We start from the raw sequence: 14,958 nt of genomic DNA on the forward strand, positions 1-14,958 counted from the left end.
ACTTTTAAAATAAATTGCACACCTTAATCTCTTTTTAAATTCTTCTCATCGAAATGCAAGATAAAAAAAAAACTATTTTTTAAAAATAACTTTTCAGTTAAAACGGTTAAATAATTTATACTTTATTTTACAACTTTTATTTTAAACTTTAACTAAATTGAACAAATTAACTAAACATAACCTTAATTTCTTATATGTCAATTCCTTTAGATCTAACAGTTGTTTAGAATAGAGATGTTAATTTTGAATAAAAATAATCATTAAGAAACATTCTCCTCAAACATAAAAGTAAAGTGCTAGAATATTTAATAATTTATCTTTTTATTATAAATCGAAGTTGCACTATCAAATACGTCAAAAAAAAATGAGAACATTTAAAAAGATATTATTTTCTTAAGTAAGTTACATAACTGATCATGCTTTAAATTTGATTTTATTTTTTATTTGTATTCCTTTTTCAGATTGTATTACTTCTATTTATTTTCAATTTCAATTTGGTTTAGTTTTTAAACATTGATTGTTTATATTAAGTTGAGAATATATATTTCTTTTTTATATTAAGAAATATTGTTTTACTGTGTCATTTGCCATATGTCCTAGGGTCAATGGTGTGAGTGAGTTCCACCACTATCTCTCACGTGAATAATATTTAGTATTGCAGGTAAAGGTACACCTCGAAAGGATTTTTTTCTAAACTGGAGTATTTTTTTTTTTACATTTATTATTAAAATGGATAATTTCTCTTAAAATTACGTGAAAAGTAATTCATGCCAAGATTGCACAATTCCATTATACAAAAACTATGATATTTTGGTATGATTTTGTTCCAAATTTAGTAGAATATTGTAATTCGTGCAGGATTAATTCGTGATTGATGAAAAAATTGTTCCAATTCTCATCTTTGATTAATTGTAGTCAACAAAATTTTATTATATTTTTTAATTAAAAATGACCCACATTAATTTGTAGATTAAGTTACATATTCTACCATAATACTCATAATATTTTCTAAAATAATCTGTAACTATCAAAGATGATTATATAATTTATTTCGCTCACATTGATATAACTTTTTTTTTAAATTCCTACTTTTTTATATGTCACATAATAACTAAAACAATTTTAAATTTTACAAATAAACTTTTAATCGAGAACGACTTAATTATCTTGAAATTTAGTTTGACTTCAAATTTATGTGATGATGAGCAAGAACATTTGACAAGGCGGTGCTTAATTTTTTATTTATTTTTCATTGATGATGAATTTTATATGAATTTTGCTAAAATTCCAAATCGTCATTGACAACCATTTATAGTAATGATTATATATATATATATATATATATATATATATATATATGTTTACATTATTAAAAAACAATTTCCATTTTAATAATAAAGCGACAAAATTACAGTAGTTGGATAAGTCATACGTTGAACACGGTAAGATAAGATTCGTAGCCTAAGCCTTTTATAGTTTCGCTTTGTCTTCAGATAATGAAAAAACAACACGTTTATTATTTTTGTCTATAAATGTTACACAATCTTGTCATGTCATGCACGTTTATTTTAATCTTAGCCTGCATTCTCTTTTGTTGTATGTTCGACGCAAGAGAAGATAAATAAAATAAATGGTGAAAACAGATAAAATAAAATAAAATTAAAACAGTGCATTGGAGAGAGATAAAAAAAAGAGAAAGTATAAAGTATAAAATACGGATAGAATCAATTATTTATTTATTTATTTTCTACCAAATATACTAATTTAAATTCATCCTCTAATTTATTTTCAGAATTAGGGATTTGGCTGTAGGAAACTGCACCATTTCAAATCAACCATACAATTCTATTGACTTCACACTTAGACTTAATTAAGGCTTGATACATATTTTACTTCATAATATAGTTGAATAAATTTCAGAAACCATACAATTTCTTTCAATAGAATCCTCTCAGTACATATCCACGAGATTCTACCAATAATCAGGTTGTGTATTGTAATTTGTGATCAATCTTTATCCATTTTAATCATAATTAGTCTTCAATTTATATTTATTTTCAATGGTTGAATTTTTAATTTTGTTATGAAAGTATTACTTTTAAAGTTTGAGAAAATAATAATTAGGCTTTTTCGTTTATACTCTCATTTTTCATCTAATCTTTACTTTATTATGATGTAAAAATGAATAAAGTAAAATAAAATAATTAATAAATAATTCATTAAAGTTTAAAAAGATTATAAATCTTAAATTACACTATAAAAATGAAGAGATTGAATTGCTATTGATTACGACATCTACAAATAGACGAACAACATGAAGGAATTCCACCTCAACCATCCTCATTGGTTTGGGCTCGTGTGCCACATGGCTTAACTAATTCAAACCCAACTTTACCTCTTGTTTACGTTTCCACCCTTCCCCATTTTTATTGGAGTTTTAGGTCATAATTTTTTGTATATTATATATTAAGTATAACAGCAACCACCAAGTATCTCTGACTACTTCACAGTTACTGGGAACATATCAATCCCTTCTCCATATACTTGGTTTCCTATATAAACAACTTTGGAATTCAGGAAATTGGACTCAACTCAAATCACTTCAGAACCCTTTTACTCTTCATCAAATTTGTAACTAGGAAGAAGCCAAAGTGACCTTAAATTCAAAAATATTATAGCTATAATTAATAATATTACTATTATTATTATTATCGTAATGGAGCAGGGTGGCAGAGAAGACCAGACGACGACGTTCAACAAATATGCCTTTGCTTGTGCTGTAGTTGCTTCAATGGTTTCCATCATATCTGGTTATGGTAATTTTGCATTCTCTCTCACTTTTCATGTTATTATTTTTTTGACTGCGTTATATTCTCTGCACAGCATGTTATAGACAGAGAAATGATTTTCAGACGTATAAACTGTTTAAATATCTAATTAATATATTCTTTTCTTGTTGTAATATCTTATAACCTATAATATTTTCCTTACTGCCAAAATGCATTCCTTAAACTTAAGCAACAGTATTAAACGTTAGCATATGTAAATTATCTAGATTGTGTGTGATAGTATTAGAGTTTCTCATTAAAGAAAAACCAATTATAATTAGAGAATACAGAAAAAGCTTGCGTCCAAAATTTGTGTTTAATATTTTTTGTTTTGTTATGTCTCCTTTCAAATAATTATATTTTATTATATAAAAGCAGACACGAATCCTAGAATATCATAGGAAAAAGTTAAAGACAGATTCCAAATTTAAGATGTATAGAGGAAAGGAAAAGAGAAAAAAGAAGAAGATGAAAATGATTACTATAAAAGAGAAGTTAGGTGTATAATATATGTATATTTAAACTGTATTTCATGATTTCAGATACGGGTGTTATGAGTGGAGCAATGATATTCATCAAGGATGATATTGGAATCAGCGATACCCAGCAAGAGGTTCTTGCAGGAATCTTGAACCTATGCGCATTGGTAGGATCCTTAGCTGCAGGAAGAACCTCTGATTACATTGGTCGTCGCTACACAATTTTCTTAGCCTCCGTCCTCTTCATGGTGGGTGCAGTTGTGATGGGGTATGGCCCAAACTATGCAATATTAATGCTTGGAAGGTGTGTTGGTGGGGTGGGTGTGGGTTTTGCTCTAATGATAGCACCAGTTTACTCAGCAGAGATTTCCTCTGCATCATCCAGGGGTTTTCTAACCTCTTTGCCCGAGCTTTGTATCGGCATTGGCATCTTACTCGGCTACGTATCAAACTTCTTCTTGGGGAAATTGACCTTGAAGCTTGGATGGAGGTTGATGCTTGGTGTTGCTGCACTTCCTTCACTTGCTTTGGCTCTGGTTGTTCTAGCAATGCCAGAGTCGCCAAGGTGGTTAGTGATGCAGGGTCGTTTGGAAGGTGCGAAGAAGGTGCTATTGAAAGTTTCAAACAGCAGAGAAGAGGCTGAACTTCGGTTGAGGGAAATAAAAGTGGCGGTAGGGTTTGATGAGAATTGTGGCAGTGATGAAAATGTGAAGGTGCCTCAGAAGTCACAGGGTGAAGGGGTTTGGAAAGAGTTGCTTGTGAGGCCCACACCGGAAGTTCGCTGGATGGTGATTGCAGCGATAGGGATTCATTTTTTCGAGCATGCAACTGGCATTGAAGCTGTGATGTTGTACAGTCCCAGAATCTTTAAGAAAGCTGGTGTGAGAAGTAAGGATAAGCTCTTACTTGCGACTGTTGGAATTGGCCTGACAAAGATAGTTTTCTTGGTGATGGCTTTGTTTTTGCTTGACAGAGTTGGTAGAAGGCGCCTCTTGCAAGTAAGCACTGGGGGAATGATTTGTGGGCTCACACTTTTGGGTTTTAGTTTGACCATGGTTGATCATTCTAGTGAGAAGCTGTTGTGGGCATTGAGCCTTAGCATTGTGGCCACATATGCTTATGTTGCTTTCTTTAACATTGGGCTTGGGCCTGTCACTTGGGTCTACAGCTCGGAGATATTTCCTTTGAGGTTGAGGGCGCAAGGGGCGAGCATAGGAGTTGCAGTGAATAGAACCATGAATGCTGTGGTTTCCATGAGTTTTATTTCAGTCTACAAAGCAATCACCATTGGTGGAAGCTTTTTCATGTTCGCTGCTGTATCTATACTTGCTTGGTTCTTCTTTTACTTTTTCCTTCCTGAAACCAAAGGCGTGCCCCTGGAAGAGATGGAAATGCTTTTTACCAAAGTATTCAGCGGTCAAAATGTAGTCAAGAAAACTGATCCCAGATAGAAAGCACCGTGTTTAAGCCAAAACTATGTAGCATTTTGGCCCAAATCTTGTAAAACTCAACAAGCTGCAATCTATATTTATATCTTTTTGTTTATTATTTCCTATCATCTCTAACTCAGTATAACAAAACACTTAAAAAAACGAGTGCCTAAATAATTAAAACATATATTTCAGTCATTTATTTTTTTGCTGATTAGTTGATATTAATTTATAATTCTGAAATTCTACTTTCTATTAGTTTTATTATATAAATATTATACTGATACAACCGCAAAATATAGCATTAAATATTAAATTGGTGTATTTAGTGAGGGGAAATTTTTGTAGGCTATTATAGACGAAAGAGGACTCGAGTAAATTAATTCTTATCACACCCCCATTACTTTTGTAGTTTTAGCATTTAAGTAGTCCTTTTAAATTCTACATTTATTGTAAACTAATTTGAATGTTAAGCGTCCATGAAAAACAACATGATGAAGAACTTTGTAAAGTGGAAAGGGTTAACAAGTGTGACGAAAACGATGCCGTTTGTGTGTCGGTATCGATGTCGGTGATTTGAGTCTAATCAACGGTCACCATTGCGCCATCTAAGACAAAGGTCAACCTATCTTAATGGATTCGACAGTACATTATTGTGGCATCCCACTATCCAAACACACCACGATTTCAGAATTATTTTGATTAATTAAAATAGTAATAGTTACTGAAATTCAGTGTTGTTCTTCTTCCTCAGTTTAGATCGAGTTCACTTCCCCTTTCGGCAAATCGGAGTCCGAGCGATGAAGCGAATGCAGAAGCAGCCACCACCACCTTACAGATAGAAGATAGAAGAAAATCGTAGGCCCAAATTTCATACCCAACCAGTTCTATTTAATTCAAATCCAAGAAATGAAGGATGAAGAAACACTCCCAATTGCAAAAAAGGAAACCCTAGCCTCAGATTCAGGTTTATTCGGAAGAGGAAGTTACAAATTCTGGGCACTAGCGGCCATTTTGCTCCTCGCACTGTGGTCCATGTTCACCGGCACCGTCTCGCTCCGGTGGTCGGGCACGCTTAACACGTTCTCGCATGACCTCCACGTGCCGCTCCACGACCACCTCGACGTCCTCGTAAGTTCCCCTTTTGCCCTTTCCGTATCTGGGTTAACGGCATGTGTGACATAATACTGGGTAAATGTGAGTGCAGGAAATGGAGGAGAGAGAGAAGGTGGTGAGGCACATGTGGGACGTGTACACGAATAACCGTAGGATCAGGTTGCCGCGGTTCTGGCAAGAGGCCTTCGAGGCTGCGTACGAGGATTTGAGCAGTGACGTGGCGGAGGATAGAGACGCTGCCATCGCCGAGATCGCTAACATGTCTCTAAGCTCCTTTGATATTCAATTGCCTCCTATTACACATTCTACGGTTGTTACGTCCCCTCCTTCTTATTAATATAATTGAACTGGGTTTATCTGTGCTATTGCCTTTTTTTATTTATTTAATAGTATATAACAAGTGAGCGATCTTATGAAGTGAAGATTGGTTTGATTTCCGATCAAAAATTGTGTTAGATATAACTTTTTAGGCAGTTGTGGTAAGAACCCTTAGCACTAATTGTGCATTTATTGTTTCCTTGTTGAACCATGTAAATATGTTTTACATCATCATTCACGTATCCTTAATTTTGTTGACTTTTATTTTAACTATTTTAATAACAGAATTTCTTATTGACAGTAAAAACTTCTATACTAACAATGATGCTTATTAAACTCTTGCTGTCTTCAAAATGGCTGGTGTTTGTTTATTTATTGTCCACGTATCTTTTAAGGTTTTCTGTGAGGGTAGTTAACTTGCATTCTTGATTTTTTTTTTTAATAGTTCATCCTTATGAATTGAAATGAATCCCTTTGAGGAGGAACTTTTTTTCGATTAGATGTTTTGCCGCATGGCACCCTATTAGTGGAAGAAATTTTTGTTGTGTTCATCTTTTTTGGCTTGATTACATGTTTTGTTCCTTGTCTTGCAAAAGTTCTTTGATCTCTGCTTTATTTCAATTTTGACCCTCTTCGTTGTTCAAACATGCAAATTGAATCGCCTCTTGTGGAACTACTCTTTTAAGGAAGTCTGAGAATTTTAGCTTAGGGCTTAATTCCCCCCCACGGAAACTAACATAAAGTGAGGACTGTCCAAGTTTTGTATACTCTATTTAAACTATATCTTAGTCAATGTGAAACTAAATACCCCTTTCAACACAGCAATTTAGGCAGCTCAAAGTAGCCGCAAGGCAGGGGTGATCACAATTAAGGCAACTTTCCAATCACTGAAATATTGCTATGTTGGGAAAATTTGCTGCTACGGAAAAATATCTGTTATGGGTGATTTAATTCCCATCAATTTGAAAACCTAGAGCTAACATTGTTGAAATAGGAACTAGGAGACCACAATAATTGAAGGAGACAGATGCGTAGACCCTCCCCTTTCTGCCCTGTCACGATGCCCTTTGCCTTGCTTACTCATGCGAGAATTGAATCACATTCTGCACATTAGTAAGAGGCAAAATTGAACAGTATGTGGATTGTTGAATTGGGTGATACAATTAAGATAATGTGGAAAGGGTGTTGTCAGGAGAACGGACTGCTTAGAAAAATAAAGTAAAAAATTGGGAAAGGGAAAGTATGGTGATGATTGTTGAGATTGAATTTCTTGTTATTGACTCTAATTGCTTAAATGGCCACGCTGAACAATATTTTTGTCAATTTCTATTATAACTGGTTGAAGGAGATCCTTGGTACAAGTTAGAGTTTGTGCCATTGATTAGGAGGTCACAGGTTTTGAGTGGAGGAATTAACCTCTTTAAAATTCCTAGTAAGTCTGCCTATAATATTCTTGTAGTGGTACGATCTTTATAGCACCCGATTCAATTGCCTCTTTTTTATATTATTACTGGTCAATTGAGGTAGATTGTTTGAGCATCGTGACTGGTGGTGACTCTCAAGGATGGAAGTGTTTACAGAAAACAGACAGCTGACTGCAATTGTAATTTGTAATTTACGGTGGCCCGCGTTACGTTGATATTTTAGTGTGAATTAACTGTCCTTCCTTGTCTGAATATGTTGAGGACATTCAACATTAGAGTATTATTTCACATTTTTCTTCCACATAAAAGGGTAAGGGGGGTGAGTTTTAGGTCTGATTTTGTTTGTATGAACAATATATGGGTATCATTTATCATATATGATTAGAAATGTGGGTATAGCTTATAAGTTCACTTGTGTGTTTTAATGTTCTTGGTAAGATGGTTTAGTGGTTTTCTCTTTGTTTGATTTTGAAGGGAATGCTGAAAACAATATAAATTCATATTTATACTTCTTTAACAAAAAATCAAGAAAGCAGGAAAAGAGAATGTAAAAAGTTCATCAATATCAACTGAAAAAGAAAACTAATAAGAAACCAGCACCCTTGTCTTGACCAGTTTCTTTGACTTGTCAGAAGCTGGGGGCGTAACAGAAATTGTATATATTAATGCTTCAATTCAGATGTTTCTGAGTTCGAATGCATGTCTCACTGCATTATGTACCATTTCAGAGAGCACGGGAACTTGATAAGAACCTCGAGCAATTTGATGAAGGCAAAGGTGCAACCTCCGAACGTGCGTAGATATTGGAATGTGAAGCAAAGCGTCTTGTTACCTGAAGTTTATCTTGTGGTTCCCAGGCGGAGTCATACTCCGGTTTTTCATGCATTCGTAACACGGAAAATTATGTGTTTTGTTAGCTTGTCATTCCTTCAAATTTTGCAGTCAATTTCATAATGTTTACTGTGTGAGGGCTAGTAAATTGGAGCGTGATAAATCAGATTAAAAGTATATTTCTGGTTTGATTTCATAAATACCATCACAAAAGCAAGTTCTAAGGCTGTGTTTGGTTTCTGTTTTGAAAAATTATACTCGGTTTAAAAAGATAAAGAAAACAAATACTCATCTGAAGTCAATGGCTCGGCCCACCACGTGCAGTATCACTTTAGATGACCCATATCTGTGACTTATGATCCCAAAAAAGAAAAAGATGAGAAAATATTTCCAAGTTCATTCTTTTTTCTAATACTTTCTTTGGAAATAATCGTTTTAAATTTAATATATATATCAATAATCAATTTGATTTCTGAGCATTTTTTCAGTGTGTTTGGTTGTAAGTGAAGGAAGTTGGAAAAACAAGATCTGAAATTATGAAAATGAAAAACGAAACAAAAAATCACTGTCAGACTTTCCTTTTTTAATTATTATGAACAAAGTTGATTTTTTTAACCTTTAATCAATTAACCATATCAAGTAATCGACTACATCTAATAAATGTAACTAAATATTTATTCCTTTATTTTAAAATATATAATAATTAAATTTATAATAAAATAAAAATGTTAAAATAAAATAAAATGAAATAAATATTTTATTAATATAAAATTATAAATAATAAACGAAAAGAAAATTAATTAAATTTTGATAATTTATTTTAAAACACTTTTATCACGAAATATTCTTTTTTTAATTATTAAGGTTTTATAATAATTTTTATTTTAATGTAAAATTTATTTAAATCTTAATTTACATTTTCAAAATTTATATTTCAATTACATTATCCATAAATTTTCTTTTCACTCTTTATTGTTTTTTATTAATCCAAACTTCACTTCTTTATCAAATCTATCATTTTTCAAATTTTAAATTCTAAAATTTACCTTCCGGTAATTTTTTGAAAATAGAGCTTGTTGAAAGCTTGTAAGAAACGAACGTGAGTCCTTTAAAGAAGGTGTAGTGTGTTCATATGTTTAACCTCAGACTCAACGTTATACTATAGTACAACTTATTATAAGCGACAGCATGATAACACAATTCATACCTTTCCAAACTTCAAATACATACAGAGTATGTTTAAGTTGAAGTTAATTTTTATTTTATATTAATTTTATAGGTTTAAGTTCATGGTGTTGATAAGTATACTAGTTGGGTGAAGAACGAATCATGTTACTCGATCTCGTTGATTGACCAATCGATCGAAAGTATGATCAATGACTTAATACTATAAATAAACATTTTACAATGTAGTAAAGTATGTTTTTTATCAGTTCTCACTATATACTCTTCACACAAAGTATTTACTTGATTGTCGGAGTGTCTTTTGCAATCGATCGAGTTTAGAAAAATTAAGGAAAAAAAATCTTGAAGTATGAATGAATAAAATATTGAAGAATAAGGAAACGACAATGCAATAATTACTAGAGTTAATCTCAGGTATTAGATAGACACACTTATTTATACATTTACAATATATTTTGATTCTATAATTATACTGACAAGAACATTATAAGTTATATATACCAGTTTCTAAAATAATATTCGTCAATATGGAAACTGCACTTGAAATGCTACAATTTGATGTAAAGATTTGTCTCAAGATTTTGTTGAAGACATGGTTTACTGCTTAGAAAAATAGAATCAAAGGTTTAAAATGATATTTTACTTGGCTCAAATCAAAATTCATTTCGTGTCTCAAATCTCAATGAGAAATTCACCTTAAAACAAGGAAAAACATTTTTTTAGAATATTCATAATTTAGAGGTTTTGAATAAATTTTAATACTTTAGTCCCAACAAAATTTACGAAATTTTACAGAAAAAAATTATATAAGTTGTTAAAATTGTTTTTTGAGTTAAAAGTGAGGCTTTGACATGTAACCGTTTATTCTTTATTCTGTTAGCTAAATTCTGAATTTAAAAAAAAAATAAAAAAATCTGACACTTAATCCTTTACATGATTTTACCTTTACACAAATTATAAATGACTTTATGATTTAAAGTATGGGTGAAAGTGATATTTCGTTTAATTTCAAAATATTTTTAAAAAAAAAACACGAGTAAGGTATTTGATGCTACATGTTATCATGCAATTGACTGAAAATATTGAATAGTATAGAGAAAACTATGAAATGTGTTAGTCATAAGGGCAGATTTAATACCTATTAGTCTATTTAAACTATTTATAAGGTGGTTTCAATATCATTCAATTTCTTTCTAATAGTAGAATTTAAAAGTGGAATAAAAAATCATTTACAAACTTAAAACATGAACTGAATGTAAGAAAATATTTTATTTTTTTACAACACGATTATGCAAGTGATTAGGTGTAAAATACATGTATATCTTCAACATGATTATTTTTTGAAATTTTACATAAAATAAATTTTGATTATTTGTTACAATTGTACTTTAAATATACCTTTTCTATAGATTTGTTATATTATTTTTTTTATTCAGTTTTTGGACCCACAACTTAGGAGATTGTTGAGAGTAAGTCTAACTTAGTTAAAGAAAAATTAATTTGTAAGGTTTTCTATTTTATTTGGATTTCAAGTTCTTATTTCTTTTTTTGTTTGCATGATATTCTAAAGTAGTCACATCTATAATCTATTGAGAAAAGATAAATTTTTGTTAGTATGAGTTTAGTGGTGTATGTGTGTTTAGCTTCTTACAAAAAATCTAAAGGGTTTATAAGCATTTTAAACTTACCCTTTTTTCTTAAGAAAAAATTCTTTGAAAAAAGAGATATTTTCATATAAGAGAGACTAACTTTGTTTAAAACAATGATTTAGTTATATGAGTCAAATTGTTTTACTTGAATGGTTTGTAGATGGTGAAATCTTTAGTAGTGAAAAATGGAATTAGTGTTTTATTTTGATTAATTATTTTGTTTTTAAAATTTGAGATAACATGTTGAACGGTTGATATTAGTTAAATTTATGAAATCTTTTAATGAAACTTCATTAGTTAAATCTCAAGTACTTTTAAAAATTATAATAGATAGAAATGTGAAGGAGTAATTGTGAAATTATTTTATTTTAGATTTGATGAATGAGTGAATTATATGTGATCATAGAAATAAAAAATGTTAGTTCTCAAGATTTTTCAAGGATTTCATGTTTATGTTATGAATGAGTGTATTAATACCTAAAGCTAGATAAAACCTTAAATTGACTTATTTTTAGATATTTTTTGTGTGTAAATTTTCTACATATCTTGCTTAAGTGTCAACCAAATTACGAAACATGTCCCTTAAGTAAAAGCTCGTCATCCAAGTGATAATTCGTCAACCAAGTTAGAAAAGAACCATATCAATCTTTTTTCCTTTGATTGTTATGCAGTTTAAGCTCCCATTTCTGAAACTTCAAGTCTCATTACTATAGCAATTCATTGTTTGAGCGTGAAAAAAGTCATTCAACTCTCTCTCCTACTGAATAATATCGATAAAGTGATGATATATCACTTAATCATTAGTTCCTTGTTTACATTATGTGCTTAATGACTTTGAAGTAGTTTTAAAAGTTATTAATTTTGTATATGGACATTGTTTGTGATAATTTTTTCTTTATCTTCTAAAGGTTAGATTATTTTATACTTTTTTTAAGGGTTTGAAATTTAGATATGACTAGCCTGAATGATGCTAATGTTAGTTATCTAGGTGGTAATTGATATAATTTGAGAATAATGTTAATATTGAATATGGGAATAATTATATGAAATATCCAAATTTTACTAATTTCTCCAGGTATATGAAAGTATGATATGGTGAGAAGTTGAAAGATGTTTTTTTTCACAATATTTTATTATATATGAAATGAACTAACTGTGCATAAGAGTTGTCATATTTATTTGGGAAGTTTAATCATGAATAAAATGTTAGTTTGAATTGGACTTATTCAACTACTTGTTTTGTGTACAACTCAGCCTGTCACAAAGATAGGATTAGTTGTTTAAACGTTATGTCGCGTTCTGGCTTTGCTGTGTTTGACGCTTGAGTTTGGTACTTTAACCTGGTGCCAAAAACTTTGTTTTAATAGTTAGATGTATTTAGTTGTTGGATGTATGTCCTTGATTGAGAGTGTGACATATTTGGTGGGGTGATGTAACTGTATTTGGTGAGTTTTTGTATCTTGTCTAAATTTTTATCTTTGATCTGTAGTGTGATGTCTGTCGGATTCCTAGTTGGCAGAGTATTAGGAAATTTGGTGTCAGGGTTTTTGTATAAGGGTTGAGACACCCCTGAAGTGTCTCATTTTATTTTATTTATTCTTTGTTGATAAAAAAAAACTACTTGTGTTTTGTTGAAATTTAGTTTTTTAAATACTTTATTATATTTATAGTACTCTATTATTATTATTATTATAATAATAATAAATTTAAGGTTGAGTCATTAATAAAATCATAATTAATATTTAAGATTTTATTAATATTAAATTAAATGCTTGTATTAATAATATTTTTCTTATTTAACTTTATTCTTTTAGTTTACCTTATGTGGTTATGTACGTTCAATTTTTGTGATGAATATATTGTGACATATGAGTAGAGATGATAGATCACTATCACATGAACCAATTTAAAAGGGATGTGCTTTATTTATATTTAAAAAGTTTATTTTCAAGTTATTTTGAAAGATGGTATAAATTAGTTGTATAAATAATCACTACCAAATTATTCATATTTCAAACAAGAATAAAAAAAAGTAAATAATAAATAATTACTCGTTTATATATATATATATATATATTGTTACACTTCTTTTTATAACTCTTACTAATATAAATACAAAAATAAGAGAAAATAAATGTTTATATTCTCTTTTTTTACTGTGATGTAAGTAATATTTATACTATTAATATATATATATATATATATATATATATATTGTAAATAAATGTTAGGAATAAATAGATTAAATGAAAAATACTTTTCATTTCTGGTATAGAAGTTTAAATAAAAGTCATTGAAACGTAGGTTTTCTTTGCATTTGTATAAAAAATAGTTTTGAAAATAAATTTCTATATAATATAAATCTATGTTACAATTATATTTAATATGAATTCACTATATTACTACGTCATCTTATTCTTAAACAAAATTTACCAGTAAGAAAATTATCATTGAATACCATTAAAAAAAACTAATAATTAAGTTAAAATCGCATTATTTTTTTAGGATGAATTAGATTAAAATTTAAAAAATATTTTTTTTAAAATTTGAATAAACAAACGAATTTCAGTAAAGCAAATAATTTAAGAGAATAAGAAAGAAGAGTGTACACCTTTTATCATATATTAATTTTTTTTTACTTATTAAATTTTATAAGAAAATAAAAAATTATTATATTCATGACAAATAAGGTATATAATTATTAAATTTTATATATTAATATTTTAATGCGGGCTTATTTGCTAACTTTATAAATTTCAATTCATATGTTACAAAAATTAATAATATAATGTTAATATTATAGTATTAATTATTTTATTTTAAATAATACTAAAGAACATTACTCAACTCTTTATTTTTTCAAAAGGTCTTTTAAGAAAAAAATTAAAACTAAATTGTCAATAAATAAAAATAATAAAATAAGATTTTATTAATGAGAAACATCATTTTATAATCAATAATTATTTTAATAAATAATAATAAAAATTACCTTCAATTTGAGAAACGATAAATTTTAACATGATATTACTATTTTAATTTTAATTTTATTATATTTTTAGTACTACTATTATAATGCATGTATAAACATTTAATTAAAATTAAATAATAATAATAATAATAATAAAATAAGGACCAACATATTATATAAAGCATGTTTCATTGAAAAAAATAATTCTCACATTATTGCTAAGTGACTTTCCATGCAATCCCCTCTCCTTTCAAACGATAAATTTTTATGGTGAACCTGACTAGCCTTTTTTTTCTACATCTGCTCTGACATGCAAAAATAAATAATAATTCTTGCAAATCTAGACCCTCAAATTTGCAAAAAATAAAATAAAATTCTATATATATAACAAACAAGGGCTCATAATTTGAATCTAAAACACACTTAATTAATTTACAGTAAAAGTTAAAAAACATTTTACCATGACATTACTATAATAACTTTACAAGGAGTATGACAAGATAAAATGTTAACTTCTTATTTATATGTTCATTTTTATTTATAATGAGTTAAAAAGTTATTAAATATAACTATTTTATAATATTTTCGATAATTTTTAACTTTTTAAAGAAATATATTGTTAATAATAAAGTTTATGTTTGTTCTAAAATTCCTCGAGTGTAAGAATGAAAATTGGATTGTAATGAATTTTTTTCATCCATATCTGGTTCAGGCAGTTCACACTCCGCGT

The 14,958-nt window shown here is 29.2% G+C and overlaps 2 protein-coding genes across 2 annotated transcripts; both read left to right on the forward strand.

The window, feature by feature from the left end:
• Positions 1-2,348: 2,348 nt before the first annotated feature.
• On the forward strand, positions 2,349-4,852 carry LOC150028901 (putative polyol transporter 3). The gene is made up of 2 exons (XM_090299735.1): positions 2,349-2,816; positions 3,371-4,852. Exons 1-2 carry the CDS (start codon positions 2,717-2,719, stop codon positions 4,756-4,758), a joined length of 1,488 nt encoding a protein of 495 aa, XP_090155861.1. The 5' UTR covers positions 2,349-2,716; the 3' UTR covers positions 4,759-4,852.
• A 525-nt stretch (positions 4,853-5,377) lies between these two features.
• Positions 5,378-8,653, forward strand: LOC137805694 (uncharacterized). Its single transcript, XM_068605633.2, has 3 exons — positions 5,378-5,868; positions 5,945-6,163; positions 8,324-8,653. Exons 1-3 carry the CDS (start codon positions 5,647-5,649, stop codon positions 8,393-8,395), a joined length of 513 nt encoding a protein of 170 aa, XP_068461734.2. The 5' UTR covers positions 5,378-5,646; the 3' UTR covers positions 8,396-8,653.
• The last annotated feature ends 6,305 nt before the right edge of the window (positions 8,654-14,958 follow it).

The sequence above is a fragment of the Phaseolus vulgaris genome, chromosome 3 (genome assembly GCF_051622355.1).
Source record: "Phaseolus vulgaris cultivar YP4 chromosome 3, ASM5162235v1, whole genome shotgun sequence".
Taxonomy (NCBI): Eukaryota; Viridiplantae; Streptophyta; class Magnoliopsida; order Fabales; family Fabaceae; genus Phaseolus; species Phaseolus vulgaris.

Coding starts and splice junctions, on each gene's coding strand:
- LOC150028901 (XM_090299735.1), top strand. CDS start 2,717: ATGGAGCAGGGTGGCAGAGAAGACCAGACGACGACGTTCAACAAATAT. Junction 2,817..3,370: donor TTCCATCATATCTGGTTATG/GTAATTTTGCAT, acceptor TCATGATTTCAG/ATACGGGTGTTATGAGTGGA.
- LOC137805694 (XM_068605633.2), top strand. CDS start 5,647: ATGAAGGATGAAGAAACACTCCCAATTGCAAAAAAGGAAACCCTAGCC. Junction 5,869..5,944: donor ACGACCACCTCGACGTCCTC/GTAAGTTCCCCT, acceptor ATGTGAGTGCAG/GAAATGGAGGAGAGAGAGAA. Junction 6,164..8,323: donor CTCCTATTACACATTCTACG/GTTGTTACGTCC, acceptor GTACCATTTCAG/AGAGCACGGGAACTTGATAA.